The 21,830-nt window shown below is 33.6% G+C and overlaps 1 protein-coding gene across 2 annotated transcripts in view; it reads left to right on the forward strand.

The window, feature by feature from the left end:
* Nucleotides 1-21,830, forward strand: part of Tfec (transcription factor EC) — a 74,311-nt gene that overhangs the window by 23,350 nt on the left and 29,131 nt on the right. For both annotated transcript variants that reach the window (XM_087204614.1, XM_087204615.1), the window contains 2 exons: nucleotides 12,260-12,508; nucleotides 15,417-15,503. In XM_087204614.1, coding sequence (XP_087060740.1) covers nucleotides 15,417-15,503 — 87 coding nt within the window. In that variant the 5' untranslated portion in view covers nucleotides 12,260-12,508. The remainder of the gene's footprint in view (nucleotides 1-12,259; nucleotides 12,509-15,416; nucleotides 15,504-21,830) is intronic.

Raw genomic sequence — 21,830 nt, forward strand, 5'->3', positions numbered from 1 at the left:
AGCACTTGGGAGGCTGAGGCACAAGGATCACCACCAGTTTGAGGCCAGTTTGGGTTATATAGTGAGTTCAAGGCTAGACTGAACTACATAGCAAGATCCTGTCTCAAATAAACAAACAAACAAACCAGTAATTATCTAAGTAAGGAAGTCTCACCTGACAAGGTAACACACATAAACTTCAAATAAACATTTTGTAAAGTATTCAAAAAATAATAATCACTGGGACTAGGGGAAAAAGATGTTAGTATCAGAAAGATTTTCCTTTGTGTAAGTAGAAATTGGAGGCCTATCATGTTCATTTCGAATTCCTCTCACCTAATCCTTCTCCATTTATACTCTTAGTCGTGACGTAGTTCTAGATGTCACATAAATTATATCCTTGACATAATGAGGCTCAGACTTTACTTCTGAGTTCTAGACACATTTACTCACCTAGGTCTTCATGTCCTCTTCTGAACACCTTCAAGGCATCAAAAATGCAATAAATTAAAACTAAATATTTATGATTCCCTGATCTATAAAACCACAGTCTTCTCAATGAAGGATATTGCTGTCCCTCTAGTTACTTAAGCTAGGAACCCTCGCATCAATCCTTAGTCCATTTATAAACACCTTTTCAATCCAGCTGCTTGTGTCAAAATGACCACCTTACTAACCTTGGGGTTTAAGGGACCCTTCTTGCTTGAAATCCTTCATTTACCTCTTAAAAATTCATCTGACTTAACTTCTAATGAGTCTCCTTTGTGCTAATGAAAATAAGATATATTTCGATACCTAAACAGTTTGAGGGAGCTTGGCCTTGAAGCCTCAGAACAAGCTATAATCTCTTGGCTCTGGTCACATTATCTCCTTTCAGTGCATTTTCCCCAACTTCACATTTTGGGAAACTTCAACCTTGCACATAGGCTGAGTCTCACTAGAATGCTTTTCCCTATATTCTTCCTCTTCTTACACTCAGCCCCACATCAGGGAAGTATGCCTTCGCCTCTGCCTAGATAGTGTCTGTTTTCCACATGCTCATGGTCATCTTTATCTCTCCTTCCTAACACTGATAGCACTTGAAAATCTGTAGTCATTTGTGTGTGTGTGTTTTTTTAAATTAAAATCTGTCTCTTCTATCTTCCATAAGCTCCACGAGGACAGGAATAATACTGGACTTGCTGACCATTGTTACCTTCCCTAATGCCAACCATACCCAGGATGCACACATTTGAAATTAGTATCAGGGGTGGAGTTTTATTTAAATTGCTTGTTCATATTTTACCTGTCTTTCTGCTTGATTTTATGATAACCTTTTACTTTCATAAGACTTGTCACATTAAATTATAATTATATGTTTAAATACTGATCTCTCCTAATAGGCTGCAAACTCTTTAAATAATGTGTTATGTCTGTTTTGTTATTCTTATAACTCCAAAACCTATTATAATAGAATAAAACCTGATGTGTAGCAGGCATTCAAAAGTATGTACAGAAACAATGAATGTTAAACTTACAGTCTCAGTTACATTTTAAGGTAAATATAGCTTAAGTTTTCTGAATGTTTCATAACATCTTATTTTGGTTTTTGATGTGACAGCTGACTACCGTGTCTATGGGGTTGTATTGTTTTGAAACCAATGTGAAATAGTCTCTGATGTGACTTTTTTGTGGTACTTAGAACAACATGGGGGCAGTCTATCTCCATTCCCAGTTTTATTGATTGATTATTTTTGCAATACTGGGGATAGAGTAAAATCCAGGACCTTCACACTGAGCTACATACCCAAATCTTTTTAAATTTTTTTTTGAATTTTGAGACAAGGTTAACCTCAGTCCTGAAATTGCCTAAGCTAGCCTTAAACTTGTGATCTTTCCTCAGTCTTTGTAGTATCTGGGGTTATAGGCATGCACCACCACACCCAGATGGTGATGTGATTTCTGGTTAATGTTTACTGCTCCAAGAATTTCAAACACACATATCCTTAAATAAAAAAGTCAGACTAAATAAACAACAGTTATTGATGGTATTTGTTCTATTTTTTTTTAAAAAATCTAAAATGTCAATTTTACAGAGAAGCTAATATGAACAAAACAAATGAACAGATATATAAATGGAGTTAGATGGATCTATAAGGGAAGCTAAACTTTGTAGTCTAAATATAAGCTCTCATTGAGTGCAAGCGTTTTGCTGCTAGAACACTATTGATTTAGGAAAACTGCTCAATAATATTCATGTCTTTCTAAATGCTTTTAAGTGTAGCTCTCTCCTCAAAGACACACCACTAGAATTATCCAAATTCAAATGATTGGGACTGAAGGAATATGTTCAATCACATTTTATATTATTAGCCATTAAATAGCTGTGGGTTATATAATACTCAACAGAAATATGCTGACAGTTATTCACAAAACTAAGTAAAACTTTTGATGAACTGACTCTTACTTTAGTTCAGTAGTTATATCTCAATCAAACAAGTTAGACTGTATAATTTTAGGTTTAGTCAAGATGAGATTTATGGGTATATCATATCTTCAGACTGCTGTGAGGAAAGTAAGATTTGGAGAAATGAGTTATTAATCTTTACTGCAGAACATTAACAAATGTCATGTGGCTTTTATAAGTTGGTACCTAGGAGGTAGTAGATTCATAAGCCCCCCAAAATAGATTTCCTCTTATATACCTCTGCCATCTGGAACATAATTAATAGTTACCTATTACTCATTTGTGAGGTCCAAACTTTTTACTTCATTTATTAAATTCAAACTTAGTATAAAATTAACAAAATTAAATAAGGGCTGTCATACTGTAATGAATAGAATTGTCTTGCTTTTGGATATGTATGTGTGTGCATACATTCATGGATGTGTGTATTTATTATCACCAAGTAATAAATTTAAAATAAATCTATTTCTAGCTCATGATATTTTTTCCCTATTCATACTGATGGTCTAAAAAAGGCTTACTAGGTAGGTGTGTATGTCTGCTTGCTTAATTAGATTGGCCTGTCCAAATAACAGTGATAAAAAGTATTGGTGAGATAATTGCTTGTGTGATGTTTACTGTCATTTCTTAGTTTTAAGTTTCTAAATCCAGTAACCAGAAGCTGATTCATCTCCTCCCACATTCTCTGCTCTCAGTTTAAATAAGTGGTCTCCAGGTGGATGGTGACATAAGGGTCATGGCCCTGCTTTCTGGCAAGGAATAACTTCCCCTTGGGACTGGCTTTAACAAAGAGCAAACGCTCATTAAATGTTTGCTCAGTGAATGTTGGAAGAATTATCCAAGAGATTTTTACCATTATCTTATGCTTTCTCCATAAAAAGAGATAACATTTTAAAGAAGACAAAGTTGTAAAGTCTGCCTAAATATATGAACTGTATTTAGAAACATTTATATGACGTATAGCAGTATTGAAGGAGGTATAATGCAAGTAAATAGTCTTAGACTAGGAAATCATGGGTTGGTGGAGTCTTTCAAAGTTTTTGGTAAAACTGCCATTGTTTCTTAATTTTGTTTTGGTAGAATATACTCTATTTATTTGGTAGGACCTAAAACTCATATAAACTAGATTGAAAGACTGTAATGTGGAATATTAGGAAGTAATCTGGGGGAATGAATGCATTTATTTATGAGAAAAATTTGACTTCTATGTGAATATAGAGATTTCCTAACACCGGGATGACCTGCATTACTCCACAGTTCTTGTACCTACCAGAAATTTTAAATCAAGATGCAAATAGATCACTTAATAGCATTTAGTAATCTTAATTCATTTCCAACTAAATCTTTGGTGATTTGTAAGTTCAACCCCTCCCATGACTAATCCAAATGCTAGGATCTGAAATCAGTACCATAGACTCTAAAATCATCTTTTGTGTTGTTTCAACTACTATTATCAAATAATAATATCTGACTTCTTTCTATGGCCAAGGTTGTTTTCTCATGGATTTCCATCCATTCTCTCAACAGTTAGAAATCCTATATTGATTCTACTCAAAACAGAAATAGAAAAAGGGAAAAAAAGTTGAAATAACACACACACACATATATATGTATATATATACATATATATACATACACACACACACATATATATATATATATATATATATATATATATATATATATATATATAGGTACTGGAGATCGAACTTGGGACCATCTGCTTGTGAGGCAGGTGGTGAAACCACTGAGATGAATATATTTTTGATTGTGATTCTTTATTTTCTGCAACTTATAGATGGCTTGTTTTCTTCCTGTCCACCTCTTCTCATTAGCTTATTGTATTTTCTGCAATGTTCAGGACTGATTTTTCTTACTTTTGTTTACTCATTAAGCACATTACCCCTGGTTATCTTATTAGTGAATCTATATTTTTTAGAGCACTTTTAGATTCACAGCAACATTGAGCATGTGATGAGGACTCATATACTCCCTGCCTCCACATATGCCACCCTCACTATCAATCTACCCTACCAGAGTGGTACAGATAGAATCCATGAGCCTCCATTAACACCTCTCCGTCACCTAAAGTCTTTAGTTTACACTAAAGTTTCACTTAGTGTTGAATATTCCATGGATTTGAAAAGTATATAATAATGTGTATTGACCACTACGGTATAGACAAATTCCATTGCTCTTAAAATCCAGTCCTCTGTGGTCAATTTTCTCATCCATTCCACCCCATGGCAAACACAGATCTTTTTATTGTCATTAGTTTTCCCTGTCCCAGAATGTTACATAGTTGATATCTCAGAGGATGTAGCCTTTTCACATTGGCTTCTTGCAGTTAGTAACATGCATTTAAGTTTCTTCCATGTCTTCTTATGTCTTGCTAGTTAATTTCTTTTTAGTGCAGTATAATGCTTCATTAACTAATTTATTTATTCATGCACCTGCTAGGAGAGATGTCTTGATGGCTTCAAAGTTTGGCAATTATTAATAAGCTGCTATATAAACATAAATACACAGGTTTTGGAGCAGATGTGTTTTCAATTCACTTGAGTAAATAGCAGGGTGCAATTGTTACATTTTATAATAAGAGTATGGTTGGTTTTGTTAAAAATTTCAGATCTTCCAAAATGGCTGAACTATCTTGAATTCTTACCAGCAATGAGTGAGACTTCCTGTTGCTTCATACCCTTGTCAGAATTTGGTGATGTCATAGTTCTAGATTTTGGCTGCTTTAGTGTCAATAAAATGGGTATTTTATTGTTTTAATTTGCATTTTTATGATAATATATGATATGGAGCATTTTTCATATGCTTGTTTGATAACTGTGTATCTTTTTTGGTGAGATGTCTGCTAAGGTCTGAGGCCCATTTTTTACTCAGATTGTTTGCCTTTTCTTTGCTAAATATTGAAAGTTCTTAAAATAATGCTTTACGAATATGTCATGGAAATATGTTCTCCTAATCTGTGGATTATCTTTTAATTCTCTTGATAGTATCTTGTAGAGGAAATTTCTAATTTTAATGAAGTTCTGTTTATTAAATGTTTTACTGTTGTACCTAGAAAGTTGGCACCATACCCAAGGTAATCTAGATTTTCTTCATATGTTATTTTCTAGGCATTTTATAGTTTTAGTTTTATGTATAGGTTTGATTTATTTTAAACTAATTGTTTTCCATTTATGATAATAAAACTCAGGGCCTTGGACATAGTAAACATACACTATATTAGTGAGGTAAATTTCCTGTTTTATATTTAATATCTTAAAGTTAAAGAAGACTTCCTGTATTTCTAATTTCCTAATGCACCACCATATTTTGCTATTGAGGATTTTTACAATATATTTTTGAAAGACATTGGTCCATATTGTAGTTGTTTGATGGTATTACTGAATTCAACTATCTCCATAACTGATTTTTTTCCTTGGATCTGTCCATGTTTGATATAGGGTTGTTGAAGTCTACAATAGTGGATCTTCTCTTTCTCCTTGCCTTTCTGTTTTTGTCTCAAGGATTTTGACATTCTCTTGTTAGGTGTCCCCACATTAGGTGCTGTAATGTCTTGGAGAATTGATTCCTTATCATTGTGCAATGTCCCTCTTTATTCCCAATCACTTTCCTTGTTCTGAGATCTGCTCTGTATGAATTCATTTTTTATAGTTATTTCTGCATTTTGGGATAAATATTAATACAATATAGTTTTGTCCCTCCATTTATTTTTAATCCATATATGCTTTTATATGTAAAATAGATTTATTTTTCTCTTTTAGTTTGTGCATTTAGACCACTGACTTTCAAAACAGTTATTGATATAGTTGAATTAAAATATGTACTATTTTGTCACTACTTTTTATTTGTTGCCCTTATTTTGTCCCCATATTTGTTTCCCTACTTTTTCTATCTTTTGAGGTTTTGAAAACTTTATTATGATGTTACTTTTCTCCTTTCTTAGTGTACCGGTATACTTCATATTTTTTTTTTGCTTAAATTCTTTTGTTGGTACATTTTAGGTATACAATACATTTACATTTATCATTGGGTTCTTGTACCTGTACATGATGAATCTTGGTTCTTATTTTTCCCCATTACCTATGCACTCTTCACCCCCTCCACCCTTCCCTATTTACATAGATTTCGTTTCCATTTTTTTTTCATAATCTTTCCTTTTCCTTCTTTCCTTTTCCCTTCCCCTCCCACCTCCCCTACCCCTTTGTACCTTTTCTTCCTATTTCAAGTTATCAATTATTCATTTTAATCATTTTAATCCTTATTTACACTTTCAGTTTCTCACACTAGAGAAACTATTCAGTATTTACACATGTGTGTCCTATTTATTTCACTTAAATGTATGGCGTCAATATGCATCCATTTAGCTATAAATATCTCTAGTTTATCATTCTTTATGGCTGAGTAGTACTCCATTTTATTAAAAAACTGGATCTTCTTTATCCAGTTTCCAATTGATGGGCACTGGGGCTGTTTCCAAGCTTTAGCTATTACGAACTATGCTGCTATAAATATGGGTACACATATATTGCTGTGGTATGATTCTTTTAATTCTTTTGGGAAGATAACCAGCAGGGGAATAGCTGGGTCAAATGGAACCTCTAGTCCTAGTTCTTTGAATATACCTCATTTTTTTTAAGAAAAACTTTTTTACTGGTTGCCCTTGGGTTTACAACTAATCTAAGTCCACTTTCAAATAACATTATAGTAATTCATGGAAAATGGAAATATCTTATAATAACAAAACAATCCGAATTCCTCCTCCCTATTGTTTATATCATTGCTGTTATTTATTTATGAATAACTAAATTAAGCCTATGAATGCATACTTATATGTGTGCATATATAAATGTACATAATCAATACCTATTGTTATTATTTTGAATGAATGTTATGTATTAGAACGATGAAAATAAAAAATAAAGGATTTTATTTTACCTTTACTTATTTCTTTTTTTTGATTCTTTTCCTTTCTTTATGTAAGTCTGAGTTTTTGACTCATATGTTTTACTTTACTGCCAGCAAACATGGCCCTTCTTGTAGGGTGGATCTACTGAGAACTTTGTCTCAATTTTTGTTTGAGAAAATTCTTATTGTTCTTTCACTTTTGGAGGAAAATTTCACAAAACATAGAATTCTAGGATGGTGTCTTTTTTCCTCTCAACATGTTAAATGTTTCACTCAACTATCTTCCTGCTGAATAATTTCTGAGGAAAAAATCAGATATAATACTTATCTTTACTTCTCTCTAGGTTATTTTCCACCCTCCAGCTTTTTACAGGATTTTCTCTTTATCTTTGATTTTTTTTCTTGTAGTTTGAATATGACATGCCCAAGCATAGTTTGTTTGCTTCTTCCTTTCACTTTTCTTTTGTTTATCTTTCTTGGTTGTCTCTGAGCTTTCTGAATCTGTGGCTTAGTATTTGGCTTTAATTTGAAGAAATTCCCAGATACTGCTGTTTCAAATATTACTCTGTTCCTTGGTCTTTTATTATCTTCTGTTATTTTTGTTATATGTTTGTAACAACTTTCATACCTTTCCCACATGATATTCTGAATTTCTTGACTGTTTTTAATCTTTTTTCTATTTGTATTTTAGTTTTTGCGGTTCTTATCCAAAAGTCCTCAAAGTCAGATATTTCTTCTGTTGTGTTCCATCTAATAAGCCTATCAAGAATCTTCTTCATTTCTGACATAGTGATCTCTTTTGATCTCTAGCATTTCTTTCTGGTTCTTCACTAGAATTTTCATTGCTATGTTTACATTGCTCATCTGTTCTTGTGTTAGCCTACTGTAGTAATTAGCATCTTTAACACATTATCTGTATCTAATAAAATTCCCAGTGAGATAATTCTAACTGATCTGCCATTTCTGAATCTGGTGCGGATGCTTGCTCTGTGTCTTCAAACCATGCTTTTTGCTTTTAGTATGCCTTGTAATTAGCTAGATATGAGGTACTGGGAAAAATATGCTGTAAATAGGCCTTTAATAATGTGATGGGAAGATGTGTTATAGTTTGTGCTGTTATAGTTTCTAACAGCAGCATATTAGGGAAAAATATTGAGCCATAATTCAGAGTTCTGGAGTATAATTTACTTAGTTTTTTCAGTAGCAAATTGTCTTAGTTACTTTTTTCTCATTGCTGAGACAAAATACCTGACACCCAAAATTAAAGGAGGAAAGGTTTATTTTGGCTCACAGATTGTAGAGGTTTCAGTTCTTAGTTGGCTGGCTCCAACGCAAGGTGACATGGCAGAGGAGCACTGCAGAAGAGAAAGAATTCACAGCAGGCAGAAGGCAGGAGGGCAGCACAGCAGTGAAGCAGCAAGAAAGCAGCAGCCCTTTTTCTATCTCTTATGTTCTGTTCAGGATACACATCCTTAGGACTGATAGCACTCAACCCAGGATAGGCCTTCCCATTATCCACACTCAGAACTATGCCAAACCAATCAGTGGAATAATTTAGTAATCACACAACCTTGATCCTAGCATCACACAAGTAATCCCAACATCACACAGTCTAGATCCAGCCATCTTTAAAAAGACCCACCTATAACTGCATGAGACTTTGGGGCAACATCTAGATACAAGCCATAACACAAAATTTCTCTTCATTTCAATGGTCTTAATCTCTTTTACAGTTCAATGAAACAAATCACAGTCTATGGCTTCTCTGGTATTCTAGGTAAAAATATGCCCTTCTTGTGGATTTTCAGAGCTCTCTGTAGTCACTATAGTATTCATACACTGCATTCTAATGACTCATTTTATTTTTCATTCATTAACTGCACATATGTGAGCACAAATATTTTAAGGTCTGCTTTGTGTCATTCTCTAGGCTATGTACAGGAAGTATAGCAGTGAGTAGTCAGCAAGGTAAATACCATCCTTACTCTTTGGGAACTCATCTTTTCCATTTTTTTCTAGTCTGTTACAAGACTAAAGCCATTTGAGGGTAGATACTATTGTCATCCTTCTTATACCTTTTGTTCACTGTTCAGTGCCCACACTTTTTACACTCAAAAAACCTGTTTCTTTGTAAAGCAAATAGATGAAAAATAGAAGCCTATAATTTGATTTACTTTATTCCACAAAATATTGGGGCATTCAGTAAAAGGAAATCCAACCGATATTTTTATGTTTTTACAACTCAGGCAATTTAACATATTTTAAAATTGGCTGCACATGGTGTGACTGATGTTTCACACTGAGTTATTTCATTGTTCTGAAGTCAGTTCATGGTTGGAAAAGTCAGATTTTCTGGGTAGTAGTGTAATCACATTTCATTGACTCTTCCCCTGCTCTGTGAAACTATTAGGCTCTTCTACTTAATATACAGATGTTGTTTTAGACACAGTGTAAGAGAGTCCTCACCTTTGCAAGCTGACTGTGTTTTTCTAGAAATAGCCAATATTTTATGTAGAATTATAGTTGGTCCCATTTCATATTTTATTCAATCTCTTTAGTGGCCTGAAGAGAAGATGCTAGTATTTCTTTGAGAACAGAATACTGTATGTGATTTCTTTTGTATGACTAAGATTTGCAGCTATTTTTCAACTTCTTGTCTTTTCATTTTAATCCTTTCCATTTAAGATTTTCTTACAACACCTAGGGTTTTTTTTTTCAGTTTGTTAAATTTAAAAATTTTTAGCAGTACATTTCCAATACAGAGTGATTACATTCCTTACATGGAGGTGGCACATCTACATGACACACCTTAATTCTTTTTCTTCAACTCCTTCACCTCTTCCCATTCCCTCCCCATCTCTTAATCTCCTTCCCATATAAGAAAGACCTGCAGCCCTACTTCTTATTCTCTATCCTTTGTTATATTTATGTTTTGGGTTTTTCATATAACAGAAACCATGTGATATTTAAGCTTGTGTTTCTCTTCCAGTATGTTTAATGTACTTAGAAATAAATATTTTAATGTTTAAAAAGGCAAACTATGGATTCCAGCTCTATATCTCATTAGCTGAATGTTAGTAGGCATGTCACTGAACTTTCCTAAATCTTGGTTTCTTTGTCTATGTAGTGCAGTAGGGTCTGATGATACCTATCCAAAGTGTATAACAAGGATTAAACTAAATAATATATGCAAATTGATTAGCAAACTGACTAGTACCTGTTGTTTATTATTATTATTACTGTTGTTGTTGCTGCTATAGTTGATATTAATGCTGTCTGGTGGATTGTACACATCTAGGACCCTAGGATCACATCTCTAACTACTCTTGTACAGAGTACGTGCTCCAATAAGTGCTTTTAAAATCAGTGGATGAAAAGTGAAAAATAAATTATTTAATAAATGTTGTAAATTCTGATTCAACATTCTAGGACAAGAGATATTTTCCTTTTGTTAGAATACAACATCCTCGAGGATTCAGTTACATAGTGTGAAAAATTATTTAGATTTATAAAACGGAAAATGTTCCTTATAACATAGATTTTGTAAATACATACAGATTAAGAGGTATTAACTTAAAACTGTTGGATAATATAAATAGCTACCCTTAAAAATTTGCCATTGGCATTTTAATGAAATGTTATTTTACAACTTCAAAGCTCACAGCAATATAATTAGTAATATGTGTAATCTTTATTACCATTCTTAATCTTTTTTATATGACTGAAAAATTATTTTATGGTAGTACAATTAAAATAATGCTAAAAATGTCAGTATAACAGAATTAAACTAAAGTAACTACTACAATATTGTATCCCAAACCAGCTAATTTAAATGCAAAATACTTTGTAAAGGCTATTTATCTGGGTTAATGCATGTTAAGGGATTTAAGGTGTAGTTTGTATAACTGAAATAAAAAGAAAAATAAGCACTGTACAGCAATTTTTGCTATTGTTTAACATGAGGGAAATATTAAATAGGTTTATATATAGGCCACTTGAGGGAAATGCATTAGAAGTCACATCACAGCATAGTAAATATAAAGGCAACTGGCAGGCAATGCTATATTCATAGGCTTTTAAAGGGAAAGCTTAAGTTGCTTAAAATTGTCCTTTTACAAATGATAGGATAAAACTAACTACGATAACTGTGCTGAAGATGCCCATAATTTTAATAGTATACTTTGTAAAAGGGATATCAAAAGGTAGGACAGTTGTTTACTTTGCATGTGACAGTGCCTAGATTTTTTTTCTAAATGTTTGTATCTATCAATTCATAATAACAACTCTACCAGTTTTTTACTTTATAGCTTATAATATGGAAAGGTTTTCAAATAAGATTTTTACAGAAATTGCCTCAGTGTGAAAACTTCAGAAAATACAGAAAAGTAGAAAAACTTACTGTAATTTTCACCACTCATAGAGTATCACACTTGATATTTGTATATACATTTCTAGTTCTCTAGTTTCTGCTCCTTTGTGGACAAATTTTAATTTTTTTCAATGGAAAGTTTTTTATAATGCACAGAATATTTTCTGTAATTAAAGAATACAAGGAATACATATTACATAAAAATAATTTATAATAGTGAATCAAATACATTTGTCATTGTATTGTGTTAGGTCTTCCTTTTTCAGACCTTCAAAGTATTGTTGCTTTTATATTTATTCCTAATTGTTAGAGATAATCATTTTAAATATTGGTTAGCATTGAAGTTATTGTAGTAGTTTAAGTTACTTCTTAAAAATCATAGTCTTTTAAAGTTGTATGTTAACTTAGTAGACAATCATAAACCGTAGGTCTGTGAAACATTAGTTGTCACTGTGGGTTTACTCATAGCCCCATCCTGGAACGAGAACTTTGATTCACCAGATCATGCTTCATGTTATGTGTGTTTGGTTTTGATTCTGTAGGTCCCAGCACATCGGGAAAGTCCTACAAGGCCTCTGCTACAGAAGGCCCAGAAACAGCAAATAAAATCCTTCGTGACCCTTGACCACCAAATCGTCAGTCAGACTCTGAAACGGTCACACTCTACCACATCAAGCTGTGGTCTTCTGGCACAGCATGGATACACATGTCCTGACAGTGCCACTGGCCTCACAGGAAATCCATTCACCAAGTTACTAGCTCTCGGGAAAGATGGCAGAGTGGAATGGCATGTATGTCTAATGGCATTATGAACACTTTATCATCAGCTTTTGAGAAAAACACTGTTAAAGAAATTGAAATCAATACTTACAGTAAACATTCCAAATCTACATTAACTTAACACAAGAAATGTGTTTTAAAATAATCTATTATCATTAATTAATATACAGTTTTTATGCATAATAAATTGTAGCAATTCATTTTTACCCATTTCAATTAAGTACTAATAAGTGACAAAATAATCACTTATAGTAATGTGTTTACAAGATTTAACTCTAATTGTAAAAGTTTTCTAAGTAACGTTAGTTAAAATATTTATTAATAGTTATATTATCTTAACCACTAACATAAAGCAGGCAGAAATTATCTAAACAGCAGTAAACTTGTTCTTTAAAAATGTTTATTAGATTTCTTGATAGCAGCCATTCTTTCTGGGGTGAGGTGGAATCTCAGTATTGTTTTTGTCTGCTTCTCTCAAATGACCAGTGATGTTGAACAGTTTTTCATATTTTATTTGCTGCTTTGACTTCTTTGTCTGAGACATGTCTGTTCATTTCAGATGCCCATTTTTGAATTGGGTCTTTGAATTTGGGGGATCTGATATTTTTCAGTTCTTTATATATTAGAATAAGACTAGTGATCCTGTTATATTTAATATTTTACTCAATATTATCTGTATTTTTAAATGTTTGATTTTCAATGCATTAGTTTCAGTTCTCAACAAAATTTTGCCTATCATTTGCTAAACCATAGGAATTTAGTAATGCTAAAGATTCAGAATAAAATAAGAAAGTCTAGTTTTGCGGAATTTGTTTACAGTGATTTGCTTTTAAATGAATTTTCAAAAAGTGCTGAGGAATAAATACAACTGGAAATGAGAACTTTGAAAAAGACTATAAATATCTCAGTGTAGAAAAACTACACTAAAAAAGAACTCTCTTTTCTATTCTGTTTTCTTTTTTCAATTATATTTCTTAGATGGAGCCATGTTTCTTTGATTTCCCAGGTTTACTCTTCCAATCTAAATTCCTAGTGATTATTGCTGATTTAAGGATGATATTTTTCAGCTATTAAGTGTGCAGCCTCCTGGCACAACAACTCAGTGCTCAGAATCTCATTTCGAATCCATGTGATAGAGAAAGATTTTTGAAAACAAATTTTATACCAATCTGGCAAAGAGAAAAGAATAAGAATCCGGGAGATTTTTAAATGAAATGTAAAACAACCACACAATAGGAGTCTGAAATCCAAAATGGAATGTAAACCTCTACATGTGTATTTACTTAAACTTTTCAATAATGGATGTATAAAGAACTTAAAAAATAGAATTGTAAAACCAGGTTCTTTATTCACTTTGTGAAGATCATAAAAATATATGTAGGATGAAAATCATCTGCACAGTAAATATTAGAACTGTACCCAATGCAGTTTATCTTACAACCACCTCTTCTAAGTCTATTTTCCATGTGAAAGGGATTTTTAAAGGAAAAGAATCCCAAAGGATGTGACTATATCAGTTAATTTTGTGTAAAACCCAGAAAATAATCTTGTATGTTATAAAACATGCTTTCCTGAAATTTAGATAGATAAGCAACATATATCAGTTTTTGGAGTTTTTTTTAATATGTTTTATTCCTCAGACTATAGACTTTATCTTTGCATTTATAGTAAGTTTCTACATATATTTGTACAGGATGTTTGTGTAGCCCTGGTGGTTCTTTAGTTGGTCTCAGTCAAAGAACTGCATGGCTGGGAAGGGTTGGAAATCCCAAGAGTTACAATTGTGAAAGACAGTGTGAATAATGACTGCAGAAATATTTTTCTATTTTTTAACCATTATGTTTTTTCTATGCAAGTGTTTTTTCAAACATTATTAGTTTCCATGTAGTCATAGTTTTATTCAGTCTTTAATAGTTTTAGTCAGCAGTAGTCTCTTTGAATTTAGCTTGCCATCCTGCCATCATTCACAGACTTACTGTCTTTCATGGCTAAGATGTATTCTGTGGTTTTGGAATCTCTTAATGTCCTTTTATTGGTGCTAGGAGCCTGTGTCTCAAAGCAGAAAGTTATAGACTTTACACAGACACAGACAATGTAACATAGAACCACCACCTATTAGGTCTCAGTCCTAACCTTTCTCAGCTACATTCCCATGTCTTGAAGAGTTGATTCAGTGCTTACATTTTAAAAGTTCTAAATACAAAAGCAGAGTGGGAGCTCAGGAGGTGGTGGTAGTTATCATGTTCTGGTGTTTCTTTCTCCTAAGCCTAGACCTCATGTGAGATCAGAGGACATTTCATTAACTCAAAGAAAACAACAGAAATCATAGGTACCATAGGATAAGTCTATGAGAGCAACCTGAGGGTATAATGATTGGAATTGGGAATTTTCTAACTTGTATATTAAGAATCTTTGAGAGAAAGAGGCATATACAAACAAAAGAAGCATTTTACAGCATGTGGGACAATATTTCTATATTCTGTAGTCTACATCATGAGGACTAGTCAGCTAAAATTTGTCCTTTGGCATTTGGATAACTATCTGTATAGAGCAACCAACATATTTCAAGAGGAAAACAGTAGAAAGTCATCCCTCTATATGCCAAGTTTGTGGACTCTGACATGCAATATTTCATGAGACCCACTCTACTTATGTAGATACTGATTTCCAAGAGAGTGGCCCAGGGTACTTTGCCAAGCTGTCACCTGTAAGTTCATGGAAACAAATGCAAGGAAAAACAAAAAAACTTGTGTGTCAGAACAACATCATTTTCATTTCTGAAATATTCTAGGTATACATGTATATTCAATTTAATCAGTTTAAAAACTTTTAGAGATGATTAGAATTCTTTGTGATTTCAGACAATATTTCCCTTTTTACCATTATGCACAATATTCTAAATATATTATATTTTGCTAGATGGAGGACGTTATTGAGGATGTGATCGGTATGGAATCAAGTTTTAAGGAGAAAGGAACAGACTCTCCTGTGCTAATGCAAAGAACAGTAAGTTTTTCTAGACCCAAGGAAGTCAAAGAGACTGAAATGAATGGTGTATTCTGCTGATTAAAAAAATAAATTTCATTTCATTAGTAAGTAGTGCTTTCTTCTGCAGTTTTGAAATACATGCAAAATAATGGGTGAATATTAGAAAATATTTGTTGGTGCAAACAATAGTTTCATGTTATTGAGGAAGATTGCAGGGCTCACACCATTCTCTCTGTGTCTGTGTATCTATTTCTGCATCTATCTATTCTCTGTACACATGCATCTAATTATATATTTAATCTACTATATTATTTGCCTTGAGCAATTTAATCTTCAAATTTCCTATTTGAAGCACGGTATGTAATCAAATATCTTCATGAGGTCATGACTTAGTTTTGACTATTTTACCATGACTAATATCTGTGACTCACAGGGGCTCTACATCTTTGTGGAGGACAGAAATAGATCACAACAATATAACAATAATGAGAGCCAATAATGAGAGATTAAAGATGAAATATAAAAAAGGTAGAGCAGGCCTCACTCTACTTCAAAGTGTGTAAAAAGGCTTCTGTGTTGAAATCAGTACAAATTCCAGGAATAGTATTCAAAGAAGTAATGGTATCTTATCTCCTACTGAATTGCTATTGCTTTCTCATGGTTCACTTATTAATCAGAAAAAATGCTATCAGTAAAGACTGTATAAGAACTTCCCCACACATGTTATTTTTGGTTTGTTTTGTGTTAAGATAACATAAGAGAAAATAATATGAAAGATTTTAATTGAATTGTTATTTTAAAGATTTCATTTAAAGAAAGTGAAGGAATATGTTTGGAACCTGAAGTAGACATTTTGTGATTTCAATTTTTATTTTTAAAATTTTTATTTTTATTGGTACATGTTTGCAGTACGTAATGATTACATCTGTCAGGAGTGGCACATGCACATAACACATCCGTTCATCCTCAGACTATATTATAATGAAAGACTTAAAATTAGGCCTTAAGAAGTACTTTGGAGCTGAGGGTATAACTCAGTGGTAGAGTGCTTGCCTAGATGTGTTTGAAACAAAAAAACAAAACAAAAATACTTTTTGAAATCATTCCTTTATTAATCCCTAGACTATCTAATAAGGAATATATCTTTTTCTCCTTTTTTGTGCCATACATAACTTCACATATAATAAGTCACAAATTCTATTGCCAAAGTGAAGATAAGGTTTAAAACCTAGTTTTAGTTGCAGGACTTTTTCTAGGACAGAGTAGCAACTCTTTCTACCTTTCTCTCTTCAGATTTCAAGTAGCACAGCTACAAGAAAACTAATTCTTTAATAAATATATTATTAATGCTAATTTCTCCCTTTCTAACTTCACAGTATGAGAATACTGTTTTCTTCACTAGTATTCAAGTTCTGTGTTTGAGGAAATGATATCAATTTCCTGCAATAGTCTCTCCCTTGTGTGCGGTACTTAATTCATTGAAATTATATATTGAAATGTTCTTTGTCAAATTATTGTATTTGTTTGGTAAAGGATGTGTACACTGGCTTATTTGGTATAAATTGGTGGTAATGATTATGGGGTATTTGCTCTTGATACACAGTAGGTACTTTTACAGAGATGAATGCCACTGGGTCATTTGTACTGATACTGTAAACAATCTGCTATTGGTCCATCAGCAATCATTGATAAGTCTCAATCTATACTTAAAACAGTGCATTTAATGCAAAATTAATTGAATACTTATAAAAATCATAAAATTAATTTTATATCTGAATATCCTTCCCAAAGCCTCATGTGCTCAGAGCCAGAGCTCGTGGGAGGCATGAGGAGGGTAACTGGTGGTGTGGCCTGGATTGGTATATCTCCTCCCTCTCTCACTTCTTGGTCCTCATGGCATGAGCAGTTTTCCCCCTTGGGTCCCTCCTCATTCCCTTTCTGGCTTGGAGCTCCCTTGAACCGAAACCTCTACCAACTATAAGCTAAAATAAACCTCTCCCCTTAACTTGCAGATGTGAAGTAATTGTTTCCCAGCAATAAGAAAGTGGCTAAGACAATATTTGCACCATTTGAGACTATAAACTCAGGGAGACACATCAAAAGATTACACCATAATGGGACAGCACACTGAGCTGTACTTGGAAGACAGGGAGGGAAGTACTGTGTCTGCTGGTATTAGGCCCAAGTTCTAATTTACACATTGCATAAGTCACATAATGTAGCTTTGCTTTGTTTTCTATTTTTGCATTATGTGAATAATTAAAAATATTGATCCTTGAGGCTGTTTCAAATTTATATTTTAGTAGGCTGCATATGTATTTTAAGTGCTGATCAGAGAGTTGTTTTGGAACTCCAATGAAGGAGGAATCATGCTAAATTAAGAATGTGGGAGCATGTTACAAGAAGAGATGATTGAAACAGTCATCAGGTAGTCAAGATTTTAAGAGATAGACATATAAAAGAGCAGTAGCAAGTTAGGAGAGTAACATAAGGCAAGAAGTAAGAAAAGGAGAATGTAAGAAAAGTTATAAAAGTTACAGAACTCTGAGAGAATTTGTAGTTCATATAGATAAAAATAGAGGCGTATGTGATTTAGAGGAAAGCTTATGGATGCTAGCCAGTGAACTTTTGGTTGAAGGTGGTACAACCTAATTTAACGTGAAGTTTTAGCATGAAAGAAACTTATTGGCACTTGTCAAATAAAACCCTCTAAGAAATACTGTATACCATCATCCCTCCCATAAATTTGTCTCTGTTTTCTTCTGTGCAGACTTTATTGTTGAGCAGAGAATAAAGTCTGTTTTCAACCTGTTCCTAGGTACACATATACTTTATATATTTTTTTGCTACTGTTTTTTTAAATAAATTTACTCATTTATAAGAAAGTAGAAATTCCTTTAAGTCAATCCTGATGGTTCTATTTCCTGTGACAGAAATTGTTTTAAGAATGGGCTCATACTGCAGTTTTGGCATGCTGAGCAGGTTGCTGTCAATTGCTAGAGCATTTTCATCAGTTATAAAGTAGTCTCAAGAAAGAGAGTTTTTGCTTCTCCTTGCTGTTATATGACAGCGTGACTTAGGGAGCTGCTATGGCCATTTTCTTGCCAAAGGGTTGCTAAACTGAGGAAAAACAAAAGGAAAAAGAAAAAATCATGATAAATGCAAAGAAATGCTGTTTTTAATGCTCCTACAAAATTTTTGGCTATGGATTTTTATATTATGTAAGCTTTAATTTTTACTCGATAAACTAATTGTGTTGGTGTTTTCTGATTCTCATCCTCAGATACTTTCTAATGGGTGTATTAAAGCAGGCATGGTAACCTAAGAGAAGGAGAGCTTTCTTTTGCTCTTAACTCCAGTTAAAATCCTGGGAATAATTGTAACTGAGACAACTTCTGTCCTACATCTATCATCTGTTGATTTAGCCTGATTAGAATCCATTCACATCTACTTTGGAAGCAACTCCTCTTTTCCTGTTTCTCATTCTTAAGACAGGTAATTTGTTATGTGGAGCTGCTCAAGTCACAGCTCTAGGGTGAACTCAAGCCCAGAGAAATTGGCTAACCTTTTATCTCACACTTCTGACCACCAAATCCTATTTTTGCACGCACTCACTTATTACTAGTTCACTAATTGTTCAAGCTCATTACTGTTTTGTTTTGTTTTTGGTACTGGGGATTGAACTCGGGTTCTTGCACTTGTGCAGCAGGTGGCAATCATTAGTTTAATAGCTACTACTTCCCACTTAGAATACTTTAAACTTTTGTTCCTTAACCTTAGAATTTTTGCTTCAGCACTATAACCAAGACACTTGCAAGTTTTATTAATTTGTTCCTATTTTCCTATCCTGACCAAACTCCCACCCTGGGTAAACTCCCCTTTTATATCACATCTTACTCTAAGCAAAAGAATGAGTAGGATTTCATCACATTGCCCTTAGTGACTTCTTCAAATATATCACCAAAATTTCACAGAGGCATTTACCACAATGAGACAGAACTACAGCTATTTGCTTGTCAAATTCCCAATAATTGAGACTACTTAATACATTCTTGTTATGCCTTCTTTCTAAAATATTCCCCAAAAGTCTTTTATGTTTGTAAGGTGATTGGATCAAGAGGGCACTATTCTCATCAGTGAATCCATCCATTGAGGAAGTCAGTAGTTGAATGAGCTGTTAGGAAGTGGATCCTGGTCGGAAGTGAATCACTGGGACATTACTTGCAAGGGAGTATTCTTGTTCCTGCTCCTCTGTTCTCTCTCTTCTCCCTGGTTGCCATGACATGTGCAGTTTTCCTGCCTCAGGCCCTTCCACTGTGCTTTTTGTTCCTGAGAGTTGGCCTACCATGTACTGCACTCACTGAAACTGTAAGTCAAAAGAAACCTCTCCTCCTTTAAGTTTCAAGTATCAAATGTTTTTTTTCCAGATGATGGGAGAGATGATAAATACACTTCTCCTCTTTCCTCTAGTCTCAAAAATTCCCCACCATTCTTTGCTTTCCTGAGAATTTCCCTTTCATGGCATATTTCAGAGAGAAAATATATGGAATCAGATTAAATCTGTTCATTAGCTTTGCTTCACTACTTTCACTAAACCTTTGCATGTGTTTTTGTTTTGTTGCCTTCCCTTTTACTGAAGCAGAAGAGCTATCATAGCTCATGATCTATAGCAAGTCTCAGCACCTGTTTCCTGGATCCCACTCATTTTCTTAAAAAATAACTTTTCTGCCTATATCAATCTACATGGAATGATAAAAAGGTTATTATTATTATTTTTTGAGACAAAGTTGCTATGTAGTTCAGGCTGGCCTCGAACTTGCAGTAATCCTCTTGCCTCAACCTGCCAAGTGCTGGAATTATGTGTGTGCGCCACCACACCCAGCTAGTTAATAGACACATTGCCAAGAACAATGGGATAAATATGAGGGAGATTAATGGAAAAATGTCTGTTACTGAAATTATTTAAATATTTACCATATGTTTTTTGATCACTCTCTGTTGATGAAATATTTATGGTGATTTCTATCAAATAAAAATATTACAATGTGTCTTCATCTTCCATATTCACTGGATCTGGCACCCTGTGACTTCTGGCTCTTCCCCAAAGTAAAAAACACCCATTAAAGATGAATGTTTTAAATGCATTCAGGACATCAAGGCAGCCATAACAGTGGAACTAAAGACACAAAAGAGGACTTCCAGAATTCCTTCAGCAAGGGGCAAGAATAGTCAGATAAGTGCAGAATGATGAGGAGTATTTTGAGGGAGGATTAATGACAATGTGTCTTTAACTGTATTAAAATATTAAAATTTAACTATTAATCATATTTTTATTTCACCTTATATATTGATAATAGGATTATAAATATCAACATTACATTAATCTTTAACAACACCTTGTGAAAATCAAGCCAAACCAAAGATCTCCTTTTGAACACATTTTCTGTCTGGATGTCCTGCTATTTCATGACTCCTCTACACACAAAATAACTTATTGCCTCTATTTTCTCCCTGTCACCATTTTCTTACCTCCACTCTCTCCTCTTCAATAGAGATTTTGTCCTCATAATTCTCACAGGGCTCTTACAACTACCTAATGCAAAAGAATAGTAAATTCTCCCTTCTCACCCGACTTGGCTTCCCAGGGGCACTTGACATAGTTGACTGCTCCCTCCTTGAATAACTATCTAGGATTCTATAGTTTTATACTTATTTCTCTAGTTCTTTCTCCCCTAATAGACATTTAAATGCACAAGATCCCAAGGCTGGCTTGTCAGCCTTTTTTTCTTCTGTATTCACACATTATAGATTATCTCAGTCCATCTCCAGCCCAGATCTCTCTCCTATATGCTGAAACCATGATCCTATTGCTTACTTGTTGCATTTCATAGTCTAAGAGACATCACAAACTTAACATGCCTGAAAAGAGTCTTTTCCTTCTCCCCTAAAATCTATTTTAAAATACTGGAATCCAAACAAAAAAAGCAAATAAAAACCCAACAACAACCAAACAACCCCCCCCATCACTTTTAGTCTCCTCTCTCTCACTTCCACACCCATATGGATCAGCACCCAAATTTCCAGAATCTTACTGCTTCTGACCATTTCCTCTCCCCAAACACTGGCCTCTTTGTTCACTGTTTTATTCTTAGCACCTAAACATAGGTGCTCAGCAAATGCATATAAAATACATTATTCTATAATTCACAGGTAATATTGAAAATTAGTGTTCCCATCATAATGTCTGTTCAAGAATACCTTTAATGGATAAAAAGCAGCAGCAACTGGACAAGAACAACCATAATAGCTAGCATGCATTGGGTATGTACTATGTGATAAGTATTT

Source organism: Heterocephalus glaber, unplaced genomic scaffold (genome assembly GCF_053883595.1).
Source record: "Heterocephalus glaber isolate CG9 unplaced genomic scaffold, H.glaber_assembly_v1.0 deba00000546, whole genome shotgun sequence".
Classification (NCBI taxonomy): Eukaryota; Metazoa; Chordata; class Mammalia; order Rodentia; family Bathyergidae; genus Heterocephalus; species Heterocephalus glaber.